The sequence below is a fragment of the Entelurus aequoreus genome, linkage group LG02, assembly GCF_033978785.1.
Source record: "Entelurus aequoreus isolate RoL-2023_Sb linkage group LG02, RoL_Eaeq_v1.1, whole genome shotgun sequence".
NCBI classification, from domain to species: domain Eukaryota; kingdom Metazoa; phylum Chordata; class Actinopteri; order Syngnathiformes; family Syngnathidae; genus Entelurus; species Entelurus aequoreus.
In genome coordinates, this window is record NC_084732.1 from 68,570,851 (window position 1) to 68,594,130 (window position 23,280).

General features: G+C 38.9%; 2 protein-coding genes across 4 annotated transcripts in view; one reads left to right on the forward strand and one right to left on the reverse strand.

Annotated features, from left to right (window-relative positions):
* Positions 1-17,168, reverse strand: part of LOC133638550 (12S rRNA N4-methylcytidine methyltransferase-like) — a 223,872-nt gene extending 206,704 nt beyond the window's left edge. Inside the window, exons 1-2 of one of the 2 annotated variants that reach the window (XM_062031275.1) lie at positions 17,011-17,167; positions 10,354-10,599 (exon numbers count right to left, since the gene is read on the reverse strand). In XM_062031275.1, the coding sequence (XP_061887259.1) occupies positions 10,354-10,398 (45 nt within the window). In that variant the 5' untranslated portion in view covers positions 10,399-10,599; positions 17,011-17,167. Of the gene's footprint in view, positions 1-10,353; positions 10,600-17,010 lie in introns of both variants that reach the window. The other variant, XM_062031286.1, reaches the window with a different exon arrangement.
* Positions 17,136-23,280, forward strand: part of LOC133638542 (kinesin-like protein KIF18A) — a 53,903-nt gene continuing 47,758 nt past the window's right edge. Inside the window, exon 1 of one of the 2 annotated variants that reach the window (XM_062031262.1) lies at positions 17,136-17,326. The gene's annotated coding sequence lies outside the window, so the exon portion shown is untranslated. The remainder of the gene's footprint in view (positions 17,327-23,280) is intronic. The other variant, XM_062031254.1, reaches the window with a different exon arrangement.

The following is a 23,280-nucleotide window of genomic DNA, read 5'->3' on the forward strand; positions in this document are numbered from 1 at the left end:
AATGAACTAACATCCGTGGTGAAGCAACCGTTCTGAATGTAGCCACGCAACGGATAACTGAAGTGTACAGCATGTACTGTGCGGGAAAAACAAAATCTATTCATTTTTATAGCATCTGATTGGCAAACTGTCTTGGGACAGTTGGCAAATGGGCGGGCAGCGGAGGAGTTTAGAGGTGCTAAAGTTCAGGCAGGAGCGACGCAGCACCCTGTGTCGTGCCAACAGCATTGCAGTGGCGCAATTCCTGACTAATTAATTGACCCGTGGCCCCCACCAGTCTTGACCGTGCATTATATAGGTGGGCAGCACTTCCCCTCCTGTGCTTTGCCACACCAGAAGGCTTTTTGACTCATGCCCATCTGTCCTAATTATACATACATTGAATAAAAGCAAGTATATCACCACCATGTCTCTGTTACAAATGAAAATGAATACAGAGCAAATAATGACAAGCACCGGTTGGTTAGCCACAACAGTTGAGACTCATGCATCATCTCAAAAGATACAGGGAAACTATTTAAGAAGGTGTATTATTGTGGTTTACGTCTGTAGCAATGCACTGCATTGTGGAATATGGAATTTAATTCATATGTTCCTTCTGCACCATTTTCTTGCATCTTTCTAGTCCCCCTCCTAAATATTGCAGTACCAATGGGGGCGGGGTTAAGGGGGGAGTAGTATATTTATAGCTAGAATTCACTGAAATTCAAGTATTTCTTATATATATATATATATATATATATATATATATATATATATATATATATATATATATATATATATATATATATATATATATATATATATATACACTACCGTTCAAAAGTTTGGGGTCACCCAAACACTTTTGTAGAATAGCCTTCATTTCTAAGAACAAGAATAGACTGTCGAGTTTCAGATGAAAGTTCTCTTTTTCTGGCCATTTTGAGCGTTTAATTGACCCCACAAATGTGATGCTCCAGAAACTCAATCTGCTCAAAGGAAGGTCAGTTTTGTAGCTTCTGTAAAGAGCTAAATTGTTATCAGATGTGTGAACAAGATTGCACAAGGGTTTTCTAATCATCAATTAGCCTTCTGAGCCAATGAGCAAACACATTGTACCATTAGAACACTGGAGTGATAGTTGCTGGAAATGGGCCTCTATACACCTATGTAGATATTGCACCAAAAACCAGACAATTGCAGCTAGAATAGTCATTTACCACATTACTAATGTATAGAGTGTATTTCTTTAAAGTTAAGACTAGTTTAAAGTTATCTTCATTGAAAAGTACAGTGCTTTTCCTTCAAAAATAAGGACATTTCGATGTGACCCCAAACTTTTGAACGGTAGTGTATATATATATATATATATATATATATATATATATATATATATATATATATATATATATATATATATATATATATATATGTATATATATATATATATACAGTATATATATATATATATATATATATATATATATATACTGTATATGTATATATATATACATATACAGTATATATATATATACATATACAGTATATATATATATATATATATATATATATATATATATATATATATATACTGTATATATATATATATACTGTATATATCTCAGCCATGTTTTATGTTGTATATATCTATATTGTGAGTTGATAATATAATCATTCAAAAGGTTATGTCAGATTCCTCAATTGTTAGTGTGACAGTGTTGTCACAGTAACGTAATAATGTAATAACTATAACAACTATAACTATATATATATATATATATATATATATATATATATATATATATATATATATATATATATGTATATACATATTTATATATATATATATATATATATATATATATATATATATATATATATATATATATATATATATATATATATATATATATATATATATAAATAAAATTCATACTTGACTTTCAGTGAATTCTAGCTATATATATATATTTATTTTATTATATATATATATATACAGGGTTTCCCACACATTCATTTATTTGTGGCGGCCCGCCACGAAAGAATTACGTCCGCCACAAATAAAAAAAAATAAAAATTACAACAACAAAAAATTTTTTTTTTTTTTTTTTTGTCCTCTCCAGCTTCTCAGGCAAATCATATAGTTGATGTAGATGCCCATATCGGCTGTTCAGATTTACTTTACAAAAGAGAAGTGTAGGATACTTCTCTTGTTGCCTTATTTGTATTTGACTTTATTAAATGTATTTATATTAGAAACACAACATGTGTATATAACAAAGGGTGCAAAGTCTGCAGGCAGTAGGAAACACATGGTTACGTGTAGGGAGTAAAACTGATGGCAGTCTAAAGTTCAAGATTTTTGGAGCTCTTTGTTCAGTGGATCCGATGTTTGATGAAGCTCTGTGTCTATCTACCACCACTACTGTTTTCTGTTTATTTGTTACTGACTGTGGCAGGACACCTCTGCCTCTGTTTCACTTTATGTTGCTGGTAAATAATATGGTTGTAGTAGTAGGCTAAAGTTAAATTATTTAGTATGCACTAATTAAAGGGGCAGAGCTTTGAGACATTTTAGCTTTTATATTTTATAAGATATATTTTTTGTAAGAACCACAATTAATAAATATATTTCAGTGAATAACTTATTGTTCAAATCTGTATATAAATATGTACATAAAGTGTTGTAATTATATTGTAAAATGGATGGATGGATGGATGAATGGATGGATGGATGGACGTTTAAAACAAAACTGTTATTATTAATTAGTAAGTATACATTTTTTGAGCCTTTTTACAGAAAATCAAATCATTGTAGTAAATTATGCAAATTACTCGATGATGTCATGGTGACCACGCCCATAGCCATGCCCCCACCGCCACAGGTATCTTGGCAGTTTATGGGAAACACTGATATATATATATAAATAAAATAAATACTTGAATTTCAGTGTTCATTTATTTACACATATACACTCACATAAAAGTCTGATCTACAAAATGTGCAGGCAGCATACCCCTTCCCCTTCGAGCTGTCCTGGATGAACTGAAATTATTTTTTCCAATCGTTTTGGAACTTGCAAGCGTACTTCTTCTTACCCGTCGTCGCCATGTCTCTTCTTCGTTCTTCTGTTTCGTCTCTGTTATGTTTTTGGACATTACTACTTGCTGTAGTTTTGAAGCAATGCATGATGGGAATCCGGATGTTGTGTGTCAGTGTAATAACGTGCCGGCTGGAATAAACACACCCTGAGAAATAGCTCCGTGCCTGCCTACTTTATGGGTTATAGATAAACCTATGGATAACAGAGACATTTATAATAGTCTCCTTTTCAGGTGAGAGAGGACCCTAAAGGCAGTGCCTTTAAAGGCCTACTGAAATGATTTTTTTTTATTTAAACGGGAATAGCAGATCCATTCTATGTGTCATACTTGAGCATTTCGCGATATTGCCATATTTTTGCTGAAAGGATTTAGTAGAGAAAATCGACGATAAAGTTCACAACTTTTGCTCGCTGATAAAAAAAAGCCTTGCCTGTACCGGAAGTAGCGTGACGTCACAGGAGCTAGTATTCCTCACAATTCCCCGTTGTTTACAATGGAGCGAGAGAGATTCGGACCGAGAAAGTGATGATTACACCATTAATTTGAGCGAGGATGAAAGATTCGTAGATGAGGAACGTTACAGTGAATGACTTGAGAGGCAGCGATGGACGTATCTTTTTTCGCTCTGACCGTAACTTAGGTACAAGCTGGCTCATTGGATTCCACACTCTCCTTTTTCTATTGTAGATCACAGATTTGTATTTTAAACCACCTCGGATACTATATCCTCTTGAAAATGAGAGTCGAGAACGCGAAATGGACATTCAGTGCCTTTTATCTCCACGACAATACATCGGCGAAATGCTTTAGCTACGAGCTAACGTGATAGCATCTTGCTTTAACTGCATATAGAAACAAAAGAAATAAACCCCTGACGGGAAGTATAGATAGAAAATCAACAATATTATTAAACCGTGGACATGTAAATACACGGTTAATGCTTTCCAGGCTGGCGAAGGTTAACAATGCTGTGCTAACGACGCCATTGAAGCTAACTTAGCAACCAGACTGCACAGAGCTATGCTAAAAACATTAGCTCTCCACCTACGCCAGCCAGCCCTCATTTGCTCATCAACACCCGTGCTCACCTGCGTTCCAGCGATCTGCAGAAGGACGAAGGACTTCACCCGATGCGTTTGGCGGCCCGGAGACGTAGGAAGTCAAGGTCAAGTCGGCGGCTAGCGCGGCTAGCGCGGCTAGCGCGGCTAGCGCGGCTAGCGCTCCAACAAAGTCCTCCTGGTTGTGTTGCTGTAGTCCGCTGCTAATACACTGATCCCACCTACAACTGTCTTCTTTGCAGCCTTCATTGTTCATTAAAAAAATTGCAAAAGATGTCCAGAATACTGTGGAATTATGAAATGAAAACAGAGCTTTTTGTATAGGATTCTACGGGGTACCATAACTTCCGTTACTCGGACTTCGTCACGCGCATACGTCATCATACCGCGATGTTTCAGCCGGATATTTCCCGGGAATTTTAAAATGTCACTTTATAAGTTAACCCGGCCGTATTGGCATGTGTTGCAATGTTAAGATTTCATCATTGATATATAAACTATCAGACTGCGTGGTCGGTAGTAGTGGCTTTCAGTAGGCCTTTAAGGCACGCCCCCAGTATTGTTGTCCGGGTGGAAATCGGGAGAAATTCGGGAGAAATTCGGGAGAATGGTTGCCCCTGGAGATTTTCGGGAGGGGCACTGAAATTCGGGAGTCTCCCAGGAAAATCGGGAGGGTAGGCAAGTACAGTATGTCGTAGGGTGCTTGGCCTGGAGGAGGGCTTCAGCACGTAAACGGCGCATCTTGAAGAGACAGTCAGAGAGCAGCTTGAAGATGGTTTGTAAAACTAAATCTATGCAAAACGTGGACCACAGTACAAGCTTTTTATGTTATGCAGACCACAAGGTGTCTCAAATGAACAAGTATGGAAGTCTGGGATTGGTTTTGGAATCTGGTTTTGGAATATTACACGGCAGAAGAGTCACAAAAGTCATGAGGGTTCTTTCTGATTAGGGACAGACAACTTAAAACACACGCACGCGGATCTAAAACACACGTACAACGATCTGAATACACACTCGCATTGATATACAGACACACAAATTAGTACACACGCATGCAAATTGGATTACACAGATTGAGATACAAATTTGCAAATAATTTTGCAACAATAATACTTTCATAAACAAGAGTCTGAAATGACCCACGAATGTGCAGGTGTACCTAATGTTGTGACCGAGTTCATTTATTTAATGTTCATAAAGTTTATTTTTGACCGTGTCTGGAAAAAAAATAGCTGTGACGACTTCAAGATATATATTTAACAATGTACATTTTGAAAACACAAATTTTGATACTTTCAGAGAGGGTGGGGTGCAGTTTAATTTCCAATCTGGGAACGCCTCCACAACAGACAGCTTGCAGACGCTCAAAAAACGTCTTCTAAACGTGACTGTGGAGCAAAATGTACGCTAATTTTACACCAAAGCAAATCCAATACATATTATCTAGACCACAAGGAAGGGCTTTATATGTAGATTGCAGACATGTGAACACCCTTTGAGGAAAAAAAGAGGAAAACTGACAAAAAAAGAGGAACATTTCTCTAGGCACAGAGTGCTGCCACGCAAGCCCCAAAAGAAAAGTTTGAAAATCAAGACTACATTTCATGCAATTGAGTGCATTTCAACACTGTATTTTAAATACATTATATTACTTTAAAAAAAATAATTCACATAGAAAAATACAAATTTTTTAGGGTGTGCTGACCATATCTATGGTGGCGACTTTTATTGTATTTAGTATTTAGTACTTCCTTGTTCATTTACGGAATCCGGTCAACTTCCTTTTTTTTTTCACTTTATCGTATTGTGCATGCAAGTGACGTCAAGACCACATTGGGGAAACATTGGGGCCTGTGTGCATTCATGCTGGAGTCTGATAAAGATCACATTTTACTTGCAGTCTAAAACCGTCAGCTAAAAAAAATACGGTTTTGAAAATATGTACGCAACTTTGGCCTGCAGTGTAAACGTAGTCTTGGTGTGTCAGCATTGTCACGGTCAGTGTACAACACGAAAAGGGCCGATTCATCCATAAATTGGTGCTGTCTACCCCAAGCATGATTTCAGCATGTGAGTGATACTAAAACGATTATATTGATTTTTTTTTCTTTTCGCATAATCATTGTTTACACAACACATAAGAGGGCCGATTCATAAATTGGTGACGTCAACCCCTAGGGTAATATCAGCATGTTACGAAATAAAATTATATTTTTATTTTCACAATTTTTTTTTTTTTTTTTTTTTTGTTGATGTTTAAAAATTCTGATAATTTCCTGGACACAATGGTTGATGCTAAAAATTATTTTAATGAGAAAGCGGTAGATGGATGGATGGATGGAGTAAAAGTAGTTTTTGATTTTGGTTAGTTATTGTCAACTATTGACTTTTTTTTGCTCAACAATTGTATGTAACGTAATTTTCGGACCATAGGGCGCACGGGATTATAAGGCCCACCGCTGATGAGCATGCTTATTCAGGTATATTTTCATACAAAAGGTGCACCGGATTATAAGACACATTAAGGGGACATATTAATTTTTTTTTACATTGAAAACATCTCCTTGTGGTCTACATAACGTGTAATGGTGGGTCTTTGGTCAAAATGTTGCATAGATTATGTTTTACAGACCATCTTCAAGCTGCTTTCTGACCAAATCTTCAGGATGCATCATTTTGTGGGTGGTCTTATTTACACGGGTCCACTTCGACTGTGTCTACTCCCCGTCATCTTGTTGTACCGGTAGTTTTTAGCACTTCCATAGCGAGTCTACTGACAGATATAAGTTAGTATTGTACGCAAATTTATATTACAAATGGCAACAGCAGCGGATGAATACCCCACAACCAGTGTTGGGACTAACACGTTACTTTCGGCGGTAAATAGTAATCTAACGCGTTATTTTTTATATTCAGTAACTCAGTTACCGTTACTACATGATGCGTTACTGCGTTAGTTTACGTTATTTTTTATGTAGTATCGGCTAGAAAGTGAGAAGATCTGAGTGTGTTTTATTGGAGAGCTGCAGAAGAGGCGACGGAGAAGAGGCGCGCTCTGTGTGTGTATGTGTGTGTGTGTGGGGCGGGGGGCGTGTCTGTGTTTACATCATGGCGAAGCTGAATTTCTTAACATGGAGATATTCTCACTACTTTTCTTTTGTCGACCACAAAGAAAATAATATTTTAGTTAAAAAGAAGTTGTATCTTGGATCAAAGATCCCATCTACTGCCCAAAACAGCAATTCAAATCTGCTGAAACAGCTACAAAAGCAACATGCTTCGACAAAGCTAGTAAAGAGAGACACATTTCACCTCCCTAGCAACAGCGACTGGATTTTAACGAGGCACTGCTAGCCAGGACAACATTGATAGAGCCATTGCAGCGTGTGTGCTAGAAGACATGCAGGCTTTTTCTACAGTGGAGTCACCCGATTTCAGGCAGCTAATTAGCACGATACCGGGCGTCAAAAAGCACCTGGACAGTGAGTATATAAAAATGGAAAGCGAGCTAAAGAAGACACTCCAAACTCTGCCTCTGCTCATCCTTCAGCACTGAAGGTACACACACTCTGTCAATTCTCATATATACTCTTTCATTCTAGACTTCTAAAGTGTTTGATTATCACATCACTCTAAATGTATGGACTATAAAGTTCACAAACATAAAGAGGGATCCTAGTGGGCAATAACAGTACTGAAAAGGGCATTAAAGGGGGCCTTTAAAAAAAAAATATATATATAAGTAACTGGTTACTTTTCACAGTAACGCATTACTTTTTGGTGTAAGTAACTGAGTTAGTAACTGAGTTACTTTTGAAATAAAGTAACTAGTAACTGTAACTAGTTACTGGATTTCAGTAACTAACCCAAAACTGCCCACAACAAGACGAAAGAAAAAAAGAGCTTATTCACTATGGTTTTCGGGGCGGACTACAATGGCGGATGCGCGCAAATTTTTGGGATTTATACAGATTTCAAATCTCAAATACACATCAGCAGGAACCAATAGGTAAGAAATATATAATATCACGAAACAAAACGCCAGATAATATATCTCCTATAGGTGGCATTTTGGGGTCCTTATACATACACCATAATAAGACCCGTATGTTGAAGCACAGTATATCTGACTACGGTAGCCGCTCCGCGTTCCATCAAGTGGTGCAGCTTCGTAACTTACCAAAGTCGTACTAAAACATTTTGACAGATTTTTGAGCACCGTGTGTAATGGTCTATATTCTCAATGAAACATCAAAGTTTTGGTGTTGGTTTGTTTGCGGGCAATTGCTAGCATTATTTATTAACAGGCGTCGACTTGCAGTCCACACGCACTGGTCACACTTAACATCGTACCATGTACCAAATAAAATTGCTCTGAGGTCGGTGCGCGCAGCCAGACTTACTACGTACCACAGGTGGACCAGTTTATAAGGCGTACTGTGATTTTAGAGAAAATGAAAGGATTTTAAGTGCACTTAACAGTTTGAAAAACATTAATAAAAGAAAAAGAGGAACTAGTTCAAATATAGCGCTGATATTGTTAAACTGTCCATAGCATTCACTCTATTTAGAGTGAAAAATGTAAAGTTAATACTAGAAATGTCCGATATTATCGGCCGATAAATGCTTTAAAATGTAATATCGGAAATTATTGGTATCGGTTTCAAAAAGTAAAATGTATGACTTTTTAAAACGCCGCTGTACAGAGTGGTACACGGATGTAGGGAGAAGTACAGAGCACCAATAAACCTTATAGGCACTGTATTTGCGTGCCGGCCCAATCACATAATATCTACGGCTTTTCATACACACAAGTGAATGCTAGCATACTTGGTCAACAGCCATACAGGTCACACTGTGACCTGTATGGCGGACTAACTGCCAACTGCGCCACACGGACGGTGTGGCGCAGTTGGGAGAGTGGCCGTGCCAGCAACCTAAGGGTTCTTGGTTCAATCCCCACCTTCTACCAACCTCGTCACGTCCGTTGTGTCCTTGACCAAGACACTTCACCCTTGCTCCTGATGGGTCGTGGTTAGGGCCTTGCATGGCATCTCCTGCCATCAGTGTATGAATGTGTGTGTGAATATGTGTGTGAATGGGTGAATGTGGAAATAGTGTCAAAGCGCTTTGAGTACCTTGAAGGTAGAAAAGTGCTATACAAGTATAACCCATTTACCATTTACCATTACACTGAGGGTTGCCGTATAAACAACTTTAACACTGTTACAACTATGCGCCACACTGTGAACCCACACCAAACAAGAATGACAAACACATTTCGGGAGAACATCCACACTGTAACACAACATAAACACAACAGAACAAATACCCAGAACCCCCTGCAGCACTAACTCTTCCGGGACGCTACAATATACACCCCCCGCTACCCCCTACCTCCCCCCCACCTCAACCCCGCCCACCTCAACTTCCTCATGCTCTCCAAAATTCCAAGCTGCTGTTTTGAGGCATGTTAAAAAAAAGAATGCACTTTGTGACTTCAATAATAAATATGGCAGTGCCATGTTGGCATTTTTTTTCCATAACTTGAGTTGATTTATTTTGGAAAACCTTGTTACATTGTTTAATGCATCCAGCGGGGCATCACAACAAAATTAGGCATAATAATGTGTTGATTCCACGACTGTATATATCGGTATCGGTTGATATCGGAATCAGTAATCAAGAGTTGGACAATATCGGAATATCGGATATCGGCAAATAAGCCATTATCGGACATCTCTAGTTAATACATGTGATCAGTACTGGTATTGGTATCAGTCAATCTCACACATAGATGATTGGTACCGAAATTGGCAGCAATTATACCTAATTGGTGCCGTATCAATTCAAATCTAAGGGGTACCCCATCTCTAGACGCCATGCAATGCACTGAAAACAAACTTTTAAAATTTCCAACTTTTGCCGCAACATTGTGAAAAAGCTGCTACAAAATCAGACATTTTAAGCTGCAAAAAATCAGCTGGGGAAAATCGTGTATTGCTGGACATGCATTTTGTGCTTGTGTAGCGAAATTATGTAAATGCAATATAATGACATCTGTGTGAAGTATTTCAAACATATTACACAATACCTTCATTGTTCTTAGCAATTGCTACACACGTCTCATTATTTATTCTTCAGTCTATGGCTGGGTTCTTATTTAGAATACATTTTATCACAAGAAAGGATAAAATCAACTTACCTGGCCTGGTTTAATGTCCAAGTAATGAAGCACCTCTTTCAGCATGACAGGCACATGAGGAAGTTTTTCAGTGGAAACTGATACCCGTTCATGTGATTAGCACGAAGCACCAGGGCCAGAGAAGACACACAGGGCCGTCTGAGAGTAGAAATTTGAATTCCATAATTTCCGCACAGCCAAAGTTTGTTTCTGGAACAGTCGGCTGGAGCGAGCAGAAATATGGAAAATCATCAGGCTTAATTTGACCTGTGGAGAAGAAAAGAGTACTGTTTGGTCGCTGTTTATGCAATAGTTTATTCATGGCAAGTTTGAGGTTTCTACTGGACTAGATAGCCATATGGAGATAGCCATCCCTGCTGCTGGACTCTCTTAGCCCTACTATAAAATAATCTTCAGGGCACGAATTGGCCTCATCAGCCATATCTGTAACCATCCTGAAGTGAAGTGAAGTGAATTATATTTATATAGCGCTTTTCTCTAGTGACTCAAAGCACTTTACATATCTAAGTTACATTTAAACCAGTGTGGGTGGCACTGGGAGAAGGTGGGTAAAGTGTCTTGCCCAAGAACACAACAGCGGTGACTAGAATGGCGGAAGCGGGGATCGAACCTGCAACCCTCGAGTTGCTGGTCACCTTCCCGCAGGAAGGAAGAACAGCACATTATGAACGCTACATTCATTTATATCATCATTATAATTACTTCTAATCTATTAATTACAACTTGCAAATACATTGTTTTGGCTCGTCAGAGACACTTCTCCCAGCGGGCACTGTCACATAACTCTATTTCACCAATGCAATGTGAGCACTCGTGATGTTTGACTCCATTTCACCAATCAAAGGGAGCCTGGCAGTCACATGACCGCTACACGCTGTACAAAGTGACATGACGTCAGACGAGGCGATGTCAATGTTTACTTTAAAAACTTCAAGGGGTACAACTATATCAGGCACTGTCATCTGTGTCAGTAGAAATGTTCACATTTCAGCCTACACAAAGTCCACGTCCAAGTACAAAAAACATGTGGTAAATTGTAGATGGGTTTTTTTATGTTTTAGCTGCGCATATGCATTGTTATTAGAGATGTCCGATAATATCGGCCTGCCGATATTATCGGCCGATAAATGCTTTAAAATGTAATATCGGAAATTATCTGTATCTGTTTTTTTTTTTAATCGGTATCGTTTTTTATTTTTTCTATTAAATCAACATAAAAACACAAGTTACACTTACTATTAGTGCACCAACCCAAAAAACCTCCCTCCCCCATTTACACTTATTCACACAAAATGGTTGTTTCTTTCTGTTATTAATATTCTGGTTCCTACATTATATATCAATATAGATCAATACAGTCTGCAAGGGATACAGTCCGTAAGCACACATGATTGTGCGTGCTGCTGGTCCACTAATAGTATTAACCTTTAACAGTTAATTTTACTAATTTTCATTAATTACTAGTTTCTATGTAACTGTTTTTATATTGTTTTACTTTATTTTCTATTCAAGAAAATGTTTTTAATTTATTTATCTTATTTTATTAATTTTTAAAAAAAGGACCTTATCTTCACCATACCTGGTTGTCCAAATTAGGCATAATAAAGTGTTAATTCCACGACTGTATATATCGGTATCGGTTTATATCGGTATCGGTAATTAAGAGTTGGACAATATCGGAATATCGGCAAAAAAGCCATTATCGGACATCCCTAATTGTTATAATGTAATACATGAATGCCAAAGGTGCATTTTTTTTCCGTACATACTGTAATAGGGTCTCTGTGCACACACACACACACACACACACACACACACACACACACATGCACACATTACCTCCCTGCTTGGCACTCAGCATCAAGGGTTGGAATTGGGGGTTAAAATCACCAAAAATGATTCCCGGGCGCGGCCAACACTGCTGCCCACGACTCCCCTCACCTCCCAGGGGGTGATCAAGGGTGATGGGTCAAATGCAGAGAATAATTTCACCACACCTAGTGTGTGTGTGACAATCATTGGTACTTTAACTTTAACTTAACTTAACACACACATACACACACACCAACACCAACTAAGATTGTATTGTAAGGACCATTAAAAAATAGCTACTAAATACATCAGAAGTTACTCAGTACTTGAGTAGTTTATTCACTAAATTTTTACTCTTCCTCAAGTAATTATTTGGATGACTACTTTTTACTTTTACTTCAGTTGCATTACTTTAAAGCAGTGTTTCTCAATTATTTTCTGCTACGCCCCCCCTCGAAAGACCGTCATTTCACTCCTACCCGCCCTCTTTTGCAACTATAAATAGTATAATTAGTCTATATAACTGTTATAGGCATATCTCTGCGTAACATTTTATTTTATCCATCCATCTTGTCCCTTTTCGGGGTTCGCTGGAGCCTATCTCAGCTGCATTCGGGCGGTAGGCGGGGTACACCCTGGACAAGTCGCCACCTCATCGCAGACATGCATTTCAATTAACATTAAATAAAAAAGAAAGAAATGTAGATAACTTAGCATAAACAAAATGTTATTAACATTTAAAATGCAATAATTTGCATTAAATAATAACAAAAAGGTGTCCTTTAAACCAGTGGTCCCCAACCACCGGGCAGCGGCCCGGTACCGGTCCGTGGATCGATTGGTACCGGGCAGCACAAGAAATTAAAAAAAAAAAAAGATTTTTCTTTTTTTTTTTTTTTTATTAAATCAACATAAAAAACACAAGATACGCTTAGAATTAGTGCACCAACCCAAAAAACCTCCCTCCCCTATTTACACTCATTCACACTCATTCGCACAAAAGGGTTGTTTCTTTCTGTTATTAATATTTCTGGTTCCTACATTATATATCAATATAGATCAATACAGTCTGCAGGGATACAGTCCGTAAGCACGCATGATTGTATTTTTTTTATGACAAAAAATAAATAAATAAAATAAAACAACTAAAATAAATTCTCTTTATTTGTATCCCTGCAGTCCGTGGGACAAATTTTCAAGCGTTGACCGGTCCGCAGTTACAAAAAGGTTGGGGCCCACTGCTTTAAACTATAACATTTGTATGGCCTACTTAAACCATTTCAAACTGAAAAATATAATAAATAAATTCAATAAATACAAATCGATCAGCAACATTAACTCAATAGGAGCACTATATACAAAACGAAAATGAATAGAGCAATTTGTGTGGATTTTCTTTGTTTTATCAAAATGAGGAATCAGAATCAAAAGTCAGGATTAATGGCTAAATTGTGCACGTTTCTTAATGCACCTTTTTTTCTAAACGGGGTTTGAAGCATGATACTGAAAAAGCATATTCCCCAGGGTCACATGCAAAATCAAGCTACCAGTGTACTCCACGCTAACCTGAGTAGTTTGGTATTTTGTACCGAATTGTAACGTAAAAACTGAGATTCATATCGAACTGTAAATTATGGCTAACAGCTACACCCTGGACAAATACAAAGACAATAACGACAGATGATAATCACAGTGCTAACTGATCTTTACATGACAGGCTGACATTTCTTTGCTTTGATCCTTCTGGCTGGGGTAACATTTCTAACTTGTGAGACCGCCACAGTTTTACCTTTGAAGGTTGACGCCTAGCAGCAGCATGTGCAAGATGTGAAGTCAATGCCAGCCACCAAGCAGAGCAGGGTTGGCATATTCCAGACACAAACATTTACTAATTAGCTGAGGCCAATATACACAAAAATACACAAATACAAAATGACATTTTTTATATTTTGCGTTGGGTATTCAATAATTTTGGTATTTTACGTGACGCAATACTGTATTGCCAACTATGCTGGAGCCTATCACAGCTGCACTCGGGCGGAAGGCGGGGTAGACCCTGGACAAGTCGCCACCTCATCGCAAAGCCAACACAAATAGACGGACAACATTCACACTCATATTCACACACTAGGGCCAATTTAGTTTGCCAATCAACCTATCCCCAGGTGCTGAGAGGGACAAGCAGTAGAAAATGGATTGATGGATGGAGCCAATCAGGGCTCTATGCAGCCGATTCCGATCATCCATGGCTGAAATCCGCCGATACCAATACAGATACAATCATGTGTATTAACTGTAATTTTTTCGATGTATTTATGGTGAGTGATTTTGGCCTTTCAACAGTATCAACACAATATTTAAACAAGTTTGTTATTCTCTTTTTCTGTGAGTAATAGGTTCAGCCTCATCCTTTTGTGATAACGCATTATTCTTAAAATACAAATAATTGCAGTTTATTTTCTGTAATGGATGTGATTGTTATTGGCTTAAAGGAGCAGCTCCACACTGTGTATGGAGACAAACAATAAGCTGCTGACTGTTTGACAGCCGCGGGGCTAAAAATAAAAACAATGCCAAACAGAAGGTATCGGCATTTGGGATCGGCAATAAAATCACATACTTTTTCACGAAAATCGTCTAAAACTGTTGCTAAAAAAAAAAAAGTTATTTAGGTGTTTCCTGGAAAAATACATTAATTAGAAATAAGGCTGGGTCGATAAAATTATATCAATATATCACAACAGACACATAATCGATATCAATAAAAAACATTTGTTCGAGATATACCATTTTTTGGGGGTCAGATACAACCAGAAAGGATGAAGCAAGAATGGTTGCATGAACAAAGGCACTCTCGGTCTTAGCAAAACAGGAAGGGGTCAGTGGCAAAGGGAGGGATCAGCAGCTAATCGTGTAACAGAATCAACTATCATGTTGCTGTCTCACTGTTGATTCTCTGCACGGAGTGGGAAAAGAAACTAAAAATGGGTGCTGCAGAGAGCTAAGAAATTGTGAATAAAACAGGAATAGTATGATCAGCAGTTTTTGGGATTTTTTCAAACAGACCATAGTCCTTTGCACTTATTTTTTCTTTTCAACCCTCGTCCGTTCCCTATTTGGATGAACGGAAAACAACAGGTAGAAACTAAGGTGCAGGACTGTATAAATAAATAACAAAATATAACAAATGTGGTACTTTCAAACTAAAATTTGGTCCAATAATATTTAACTAATATAACTACTGCTTAATATAAAAATAACTAATGCATAATATAAATTCATCTCAGCATCGCAGCCCTTTGAGACATTTGAGATTAAGGGCTTTATAAAAAATATTTTATTAATAGATTGATCACCATACATAAATAAGAATAGCAGGACAAATTCAATGTTACAAAGACCACATAACTTCCTGGCAGTAAACCTGTGTGGTTTTGGGAATTTGTTTACATTGATTTGTTGATTTTTTTCCATGGTTGTGTTGACATTTCATTCCCTTCCTGCCCTAAAATCCGCTACACCTCCCTGATACCGAAGTACATGTCAAACTACTTCCTAAACGTAAATGACCGCCATAACCACAACACCAGGGGGAGCTCCACTAACCACGTTAAACCCAGATTCCGATCTAACAAAGGTCTTAACTCATTCTCTTTCTATGCCACATCAATGTGGAATGCGCTCCCAACAGGTATAAAAGAAAGGGCATCTCTATCCTCCTTCAAAACCGCAATAAAAGTACACCTCCAGGCAACTTCAACCCTAAACTATCACCCTCCCCGGATTGTTAATAATCAAATGTTTTTCTTATGCTTTCTGATATCTCTCTCTCTATGTCCACTAATTGCTCTACATATCCTACCAAGTCAGACCTACGCTGTTTCAATGTCCATTTCTCTGATGATGCAATTGTTGATGCTGATTGTTGATGACAGAAGTGTTGATACCAACCAAACCTAACCCCCGCCCCCTCTCCATATCCCACACCCCGGATTGTAAATAATGTAGATAATTCAATGTATATACTCTGATGATTATCTTGTGCGATGACTGTATTATGATGTTAGTATATATTTGATAGTATATATCTGTATCATGAATCAATTTAAGTGGACCCCAACTTAAACAAGTTGAAAAACTTATTCGGGTGTTACCATTTAGTGGTCAATTGTACGGAATATGTACTTCACTGTGCAATCTACTAATAAAAGTTGCAATCAATCAATCAATGATAGCTGAATAGATTATCATCAGAGGAACGTTATAGTCGAAATAAAAATGTTAACATTTGATATGTTCTTCTCCTGGTCCATATTTTCCACAGGTCATAAAAATATCAATATTTATCGACATCGACCAATATAAAAAAAAAAGTATGTACTGTAGTGATGCACTTTTCAGCCACATCGCCCAACTCTAATTGGAAATCTGCGTGTTTCTGGTGCAGGATTCCAGTTCAACAAATACATATAGGGCAGGTGCAGGGAATGATGAACAATTTAGGTCCATCCATTTTCCTACCGCTTGTCCCTTTCAATGTCTTTAAATGAATGCACTGACTTTCAAACGGAATGCATCTTGTCAGACTGCATGTATGTTAACACTAAAAGGGCCATGTTAGCAGGTATGTTCTGCAATCCATATTAGAATGAGTGTGATTTGCAGGAGTACAACTTAGTAGCCCTACGTGCACCACAGTGGCCGGCAACATCCCAATTTAGCTTCAACATAGCATGCTAACGTTTGATGTTTGCTGTGCCTCCACAGTGGGTGATATAGCACATTCGACAGTACAACAACCAATACACCCGTGGGTATAGAATAATATATGAGACTTACTACTACCTAACGGGAACGAAGTGTCAATTCGGCGTGGCAACACGCTCAGGAGGTCAAGCTATGTACCGTGAGAGTCGAACTCGTGATTCCGCCCACCAGGAAGCGTGAGTGCTGACGTCACGTAGCCCCGCCCAATGACTAGAGACTCACACCCAATCTGCAGCGGTGGAGGAAGAAGGCTTGTTTTTGAAAATATTGGCGGTGGTGTCTTTTCAACGTTGGCTTCCCGTAAGACTTTGATTACTTGTTCTTTGTTTTGGCAATGCAAGCTTCGTGGTTTCTCTTGTCCTCTTGAAAGAAAGTGTGCCCGTGTTAATAAAAGGTAAGTCCTGGTCTTTCACGGCGAAAAGTGACCATATTGTCGGTAGCGTCTACGTCGTTGCTAGCTAGTGTTAGCTTACCGTCCAAGTTCAAAACGATCATATTTAGTTTGTAAACAGACGATGCGCTTTAGTAAGCATCAGTGAGCATGTTGTTGTTTTTGTTGCTATATTCAGTACTTCATTTTAAAGCCTCTAGTTTCAGTTGATTGATTTGACCACTCTGATGGAGTTTGTATGGTGGCTGACGGGGGCTAACACACATCTAATGACCAAAGACACGAACGCCTTCAAGCAAATACAATGCTGCAAATTAGAAATGTAACAAGCTTATGCACGGCGCCATCACAAAGAAAGGGAAGACTCCGAATTAAAAATAATACACTGTAGCATCTTTAAAAAAATATGCACACAATGCTGCATATGCTTGATTGATTGAGACTTTTGTTAGTAGGTTGCACAGTGAAGTACATATTCCGTACAATTGACCACTAAATGGTAACACCCGAATACGTTTTTCAACTTGTTTAAGTCGGGGTCCACTTAAATTGATTCATGATACAGATATATACTATCAGATATATACTATCATCATAATACAGTCATCACACAAGATAATCACATTGAATTATTTACAACCCGGGGTGTGGAGGGGGGGGGTTAGGGTTGGTTGTTATCATCAGTCATCAACAATTGAGAACAGAAAAATGGATATTGGAACAGTGTAGGTCTGACTTGGTAGGATATGTACAGCAAGTAGTGGACATAGAGAGAGAGAGATCAGAAGGCATAAGAAAAAGTATCTGCATTTGATTGTTTACATTTGATTATTAACAATCCGGGGAGGGTGTTAGTTTAGGGTTGTAGCTGCCTGGAGGTGTACTTTTATTGCGGTTTTGAAGGAGGATAGAGATGCCCTTTCTTTTATACCTGTTGGGAGCGCATTCCACATTGATGTGGCATAGAAAGAGTATGAGTTAAGACCTTTGTTAGATCGGAATCTGGGTTTAACGTGGTTAGGGGAGCTCCCCCTGGTGTTGTGGTTATGGCGGTCATTTACGTTAAGGAAGTAGTTTGACATGTACTTCGGTATCAGGGAGGTGTAGCGGATTTTATAGACTAGGCTCAGTGCAAGTTGTTTTACTCTGTCCTCCACCCTGAGCCAGCCCACTTTGCTCAGTGTAAAGGATTGCAGCTAGTGTGGCTGTAAGATAGTACGTTGTGTAAACCTCGCATCCAGACAGCTTAAAAGCTGTGCTGAACCATTCATATACACTGCTCAAAAAAATTAAAGGAACAGTTTTTTATCAGGGTATGGCATGAATTCAATTGCACTTTTCTGATAAGGTTTTGGTCAGGTACGTGGCAGAGGGTTGTTAATCAGTTTCAGCTGCATTGGTGTTGATGGAATTAACAACAGGTGCACTAGAGGGGCAACAACGAGATGACCCCCAAAACAGGACTGGTTTTGCAGGTGGAGGCCATTTCAAGTTCCTCCCTCTTGATCTTTTTTAACTGTTTTTCCACAAGTGTTGGCTTTAGCTAGAGTCATTATCACGACTGGGAGCATGAGGTGATTTCTTAACCCTCCTGAAGTTGCACAGATTGTCCTACTCCTCCAGGATGGCACATCCATGCGTGCTGTTGCAAAAAGATTTGATGTGTCTCCCAGTACAATCTCCAGAGCATGGAGGAGATTCCAGGAGAAAGGCAGTTACTCTAGGAGAGCTGGACAGGGCCGTAGACGGTCCTCATCCCAGCAGCAGGACCAATATCTGCTGCTTTGTGCAAGGAGGAACAGGTTGAGCACTGGCCGAGCCCTACAGAATGACCTCCAGCAGGCTACTGGTGTGAATGTCTCTGCCCAAACAGTCAGAAACAGACTTCACGAGGGTGGCCTCAGGGCACGACGTCCTGTAGTGTGCCCTGAGCTCACTGCTCAGAACCGTGGAGCTCCATTGGCATTTGCCATAGAACACCAGAATTGGCAAGTCCGCCGCTGGAGCCCTATGCTTTTCACAGATGAGAGCAGGTTTACCCTGAGCACCTGTGATAGACGTGAAAGGGTCTGGAGAAGCCAATGAGAGCGCTATGCTGCCTGCAACATCATTCAGCATGACCCGTTCGGTGGTGGGTCAGTGATGGTCTGGGGAGGCATTTCCATGGAGGGACCAACAGACCTCTACAGGCTAGAGAACGGCAGTCTGACTGCCATTAGGTATCTGGATGAAATCCTTGCACCCATGGTCAGACCCTACGCTGGTGCAGTAGGTTCTGGGTTCCTCCTGGTCCACGACAATGCCCGGCCTCATGTGGCAAAAGTGTGCAGACAGTATCTGGAGGATGAAGGAATTGACACAATTGAATGGCCCTCACGATCACCTGATCTAAATTCGATAGAACACTTCTGGGACATAATGTTTCGCTCCATCAGACGCCGCCAGGTTGCTCCTCAGACTTTACAGGAGCTCACTGATGCCCTTAGACAGATCTGGTAGGACATCCCACAAGACACCATCCGTGGTCTCATTAGGAGCATGCTGCGACGTTGTCAAGCATGCATACAAGCACGTGGGGGCCACACAAGATATTGAAAATAATTTTGAGTTGCAGAAATGGAATTTAGGCAAAATGGACGTGCGTGCCACATCATTTTTTCACTTTGATTTTTGGGGTGTCTATAGACTGAGCCCTCTGTAGGCTGAAAACTTTTATTTCCATCAAAAAATGTGGTATCCTTTTGTTCCTGAGACATTAAACTGTCCATATCAGTATAGATATCCCACTCTTTTTTTTTCCACCATTGAAATCGGATGTGTTTTTAAAGTGTTCCTTTAATTTTTTTGAGCAGTGTATATATATATATATCCATCCATTTTCTACCGCTTGTCCCGTTCGGGGTCGCGGTGGTTGCTGAAGCATATCTCAGCTGTACATGGGCGGAAGGCGGAGTACACCCTGGATATATATATATATGTATATATATATATATATGCAGTCGTGGTCAAAAGTTTACATACACTTGTAAAGAACATAATGTCATGGCTGTCTTGAGTTTCCAATAATTTCTACCAGTCTTATTTTTTTGTGATAGAGTGATAGGAGCACATACCGTATTTTTCGGAGTATAAGTCGCACCGGAGTATAAGTCACACCTGCCGAAAATGCATAATAAAGAAGGAAAAAAACATATATAAGTCACACTGGAGTATAAGTCTCATTTTTGGGGGAAATGTATTTGATAAAACCCAACACCAAGAATAGACATTTGAAAGGCAATTTAAAATAAATAAAGAATAGTGAGCAACAGGCTGAATAAGTGTACGTTATATGACGCATAAATAACCAACTGAGAACGTGCCTGGTATGTTAACGTAACATATTATTGTGAGAGTCATTCAAATAACTATAACATATAGAACATGCTATACGTTTACCAAACAATCTGTCACTCCTAGTTGCTAAATCCGATGAAATCTTATACGTCTAGTCTCTTACGTGAATGAGCTAAATAATATTATTTTATATTTTACAGTAATGTGTTAATAATTTCACACATAAGTCGCTCCTGAGTATAAGTCGCACCCCCGGCCAAACTATGAAAAAAACTGCGACTTATAGTCCGAAAAATACGGTACTTGTTGGTCACAAAAAACATTCATGAAGTTTTTTTAATTTATGTTTTTATTATAGGTCTACTGAAAATGTGACCCAATCTGCTGGGTCAAAAGTATACATACAGCAATGTTAATATTTGGTTCCATGTCCCTTGGCAAGTTTCACTGCAATAAGGCGCTTTTGGTAGCCATCCATAAGCTTCTGGATGAGTTTTTGACCACTCCTTTTGACAAAATTGGTGCAGTTCAGCTAAATGTGTTGGTTTTCTGACAATAACTTATTTCTTCAGCATTGTCCACACGTTTGAGTCAGGACTTTGGGAAGGCCATTCTAAAACCTTAACTCTTGCCTGATTTAGCCATTCCTTTACCACTTTTGACGTGTGTTAGGGGTCATTGTCCTGTTGGAACACCCAACTGCGCCCAAGACCCAACCTGTGGGCTGATGATTTTAGGTTGTCCTGAAGAATTTGGAGGTAATCCTCCTTTTTCATTGTCCCATTTACTCTCTGTAAAGCACCAGTTCCATTGGCAACAAAACAGGCCCAGAGCATAATACTACCACCACCATGCTTGACGGTAGGAGTGGTGTTCCTGGGAAATAAAGGCCTCACCTTTTCTCCTCCAAACATATTGCTGGGTATTGTGGCCAAACAGCTAAATTTTTGTTTCACTGACCACAGAACTTTCCACCAGGAGGTCTTATCTTTGTCCATGTGATGTCAGATGATTAGTCGGTGTTACTCTGGTTGTCTGGAATTTTAGTTGCAAATCTTGCTTTATTGATTGCTTGCACACAGCCAATCCAACACAAAACAAACTAGTCCCCGCTCGCACTCACAATACTGCTCCCTCTCTTCTCTCGCCCACACACTCACTGACGTCACTCACCTCACATGCTGTAACCTAGCGTATGTGTGTGGAACACACATACGCTACTCTCATAACATTTTCTTTCCAAATCATTAATTAAGCAACTAATTTGAAACTGGTGTGGGTGGCTCTATATATACTAGCCCACTGCAGCCACATGCAGAAATCAACAAGGAATGGAAAATTATTAAATCTGTGACCAAAATAATACCTGCTCTGTCTAAACGATACCGTTTGATCAGCTGCTCGTCATCAAACAAAGATGAACGTTCGCGCACGTCCCTCTCGCCTCAGTGCCATCCCCTGCTGGCAACTCCTAACCACTTAAGACACCTCTGAAGGTCTCTTAAATATCGTGGAGAGTAGGAGTGATTCTTAGACTTAATAACGTTGATAAAAAGCTTTTATTCTTAAGTTTGAGAGTAGGACTAAATTTCGCAAATTTTCAGGACTTAAGTGTAAAATGGCACTCTAAGAAGCTTGATAAGTACGGCCCCAGTTTTGTAGCTTCTGTAACGAGCTAAACTGTTTTCAGATGTGTGAACATGATTGCACAAGGGTTTTCTAATCATCAATTAGCCTTCTGAGCCAATGAGCAAACACATTGTACCATTAGAACACTGGAGTGGTAGTTGCTGGAAATGGGCCTCTATACACCTATGTAGATATTGCACCAAAAACCAGACATTTGCAGCTAAAATAGTCATTTACCACATTAGCAATGTATAGAGTGTATTTCTTTAAAGTTAAGACTAGTTTAGAGTTATCTTCATTGAAAAGTACAGTGCTTTTCCTTCAAAAATAAGGACATTTCAATGTGACCCCAAACTTTTGAACGGTAGTGTATGTATATGTTTTGGTCGGAAGAAAACAGAAATTATGAAGCAAGATTTGTTGCATGAAGTCACTCGAGCTCTGGGAACCCAGGAAACAGGAAGTGTCACTGAGCAACGGGAGGGACATGCTAACAGCTAATCACGTAACAGTATCAACTACAAAGATTGGTTGTCTTGCTGTGGCATAGTGGATTCTCTGCATGGAGTGTAAAGAGAAACTGTGAAGTCTGCATAGAGTCGTCGTCAAAAGTTTACATACACTTGTAAAGAACATAATGTCATGGCTGTCTTGAGTTTCCAATAATTTCTACAACTCTTATTTTTTTGTGATAGAGTGATTGGAGCATATACTTGTTGGTCACAAAAACATTCATGAAGTTTGGTTCTTTTATGAAATTATTATGGGTCTACTGAAAATGTGACCAAATCTGCTGGGTCAAAAGTATACATACAGCAATGTTAATATTTGGTTACATGTCCCTTGGCAAGTTTCACTGCAATAAGGCGCTTTTGGTAGCCATCCACAAGCTTCTGGATGAGTTTTGGACCACTCCTGTTGACAAAATTGGTGCAGTTCAGCTAAATTTGTTGGTTTTCTGACATGGATTTGTTTCTTCAGCATTGGCCTCA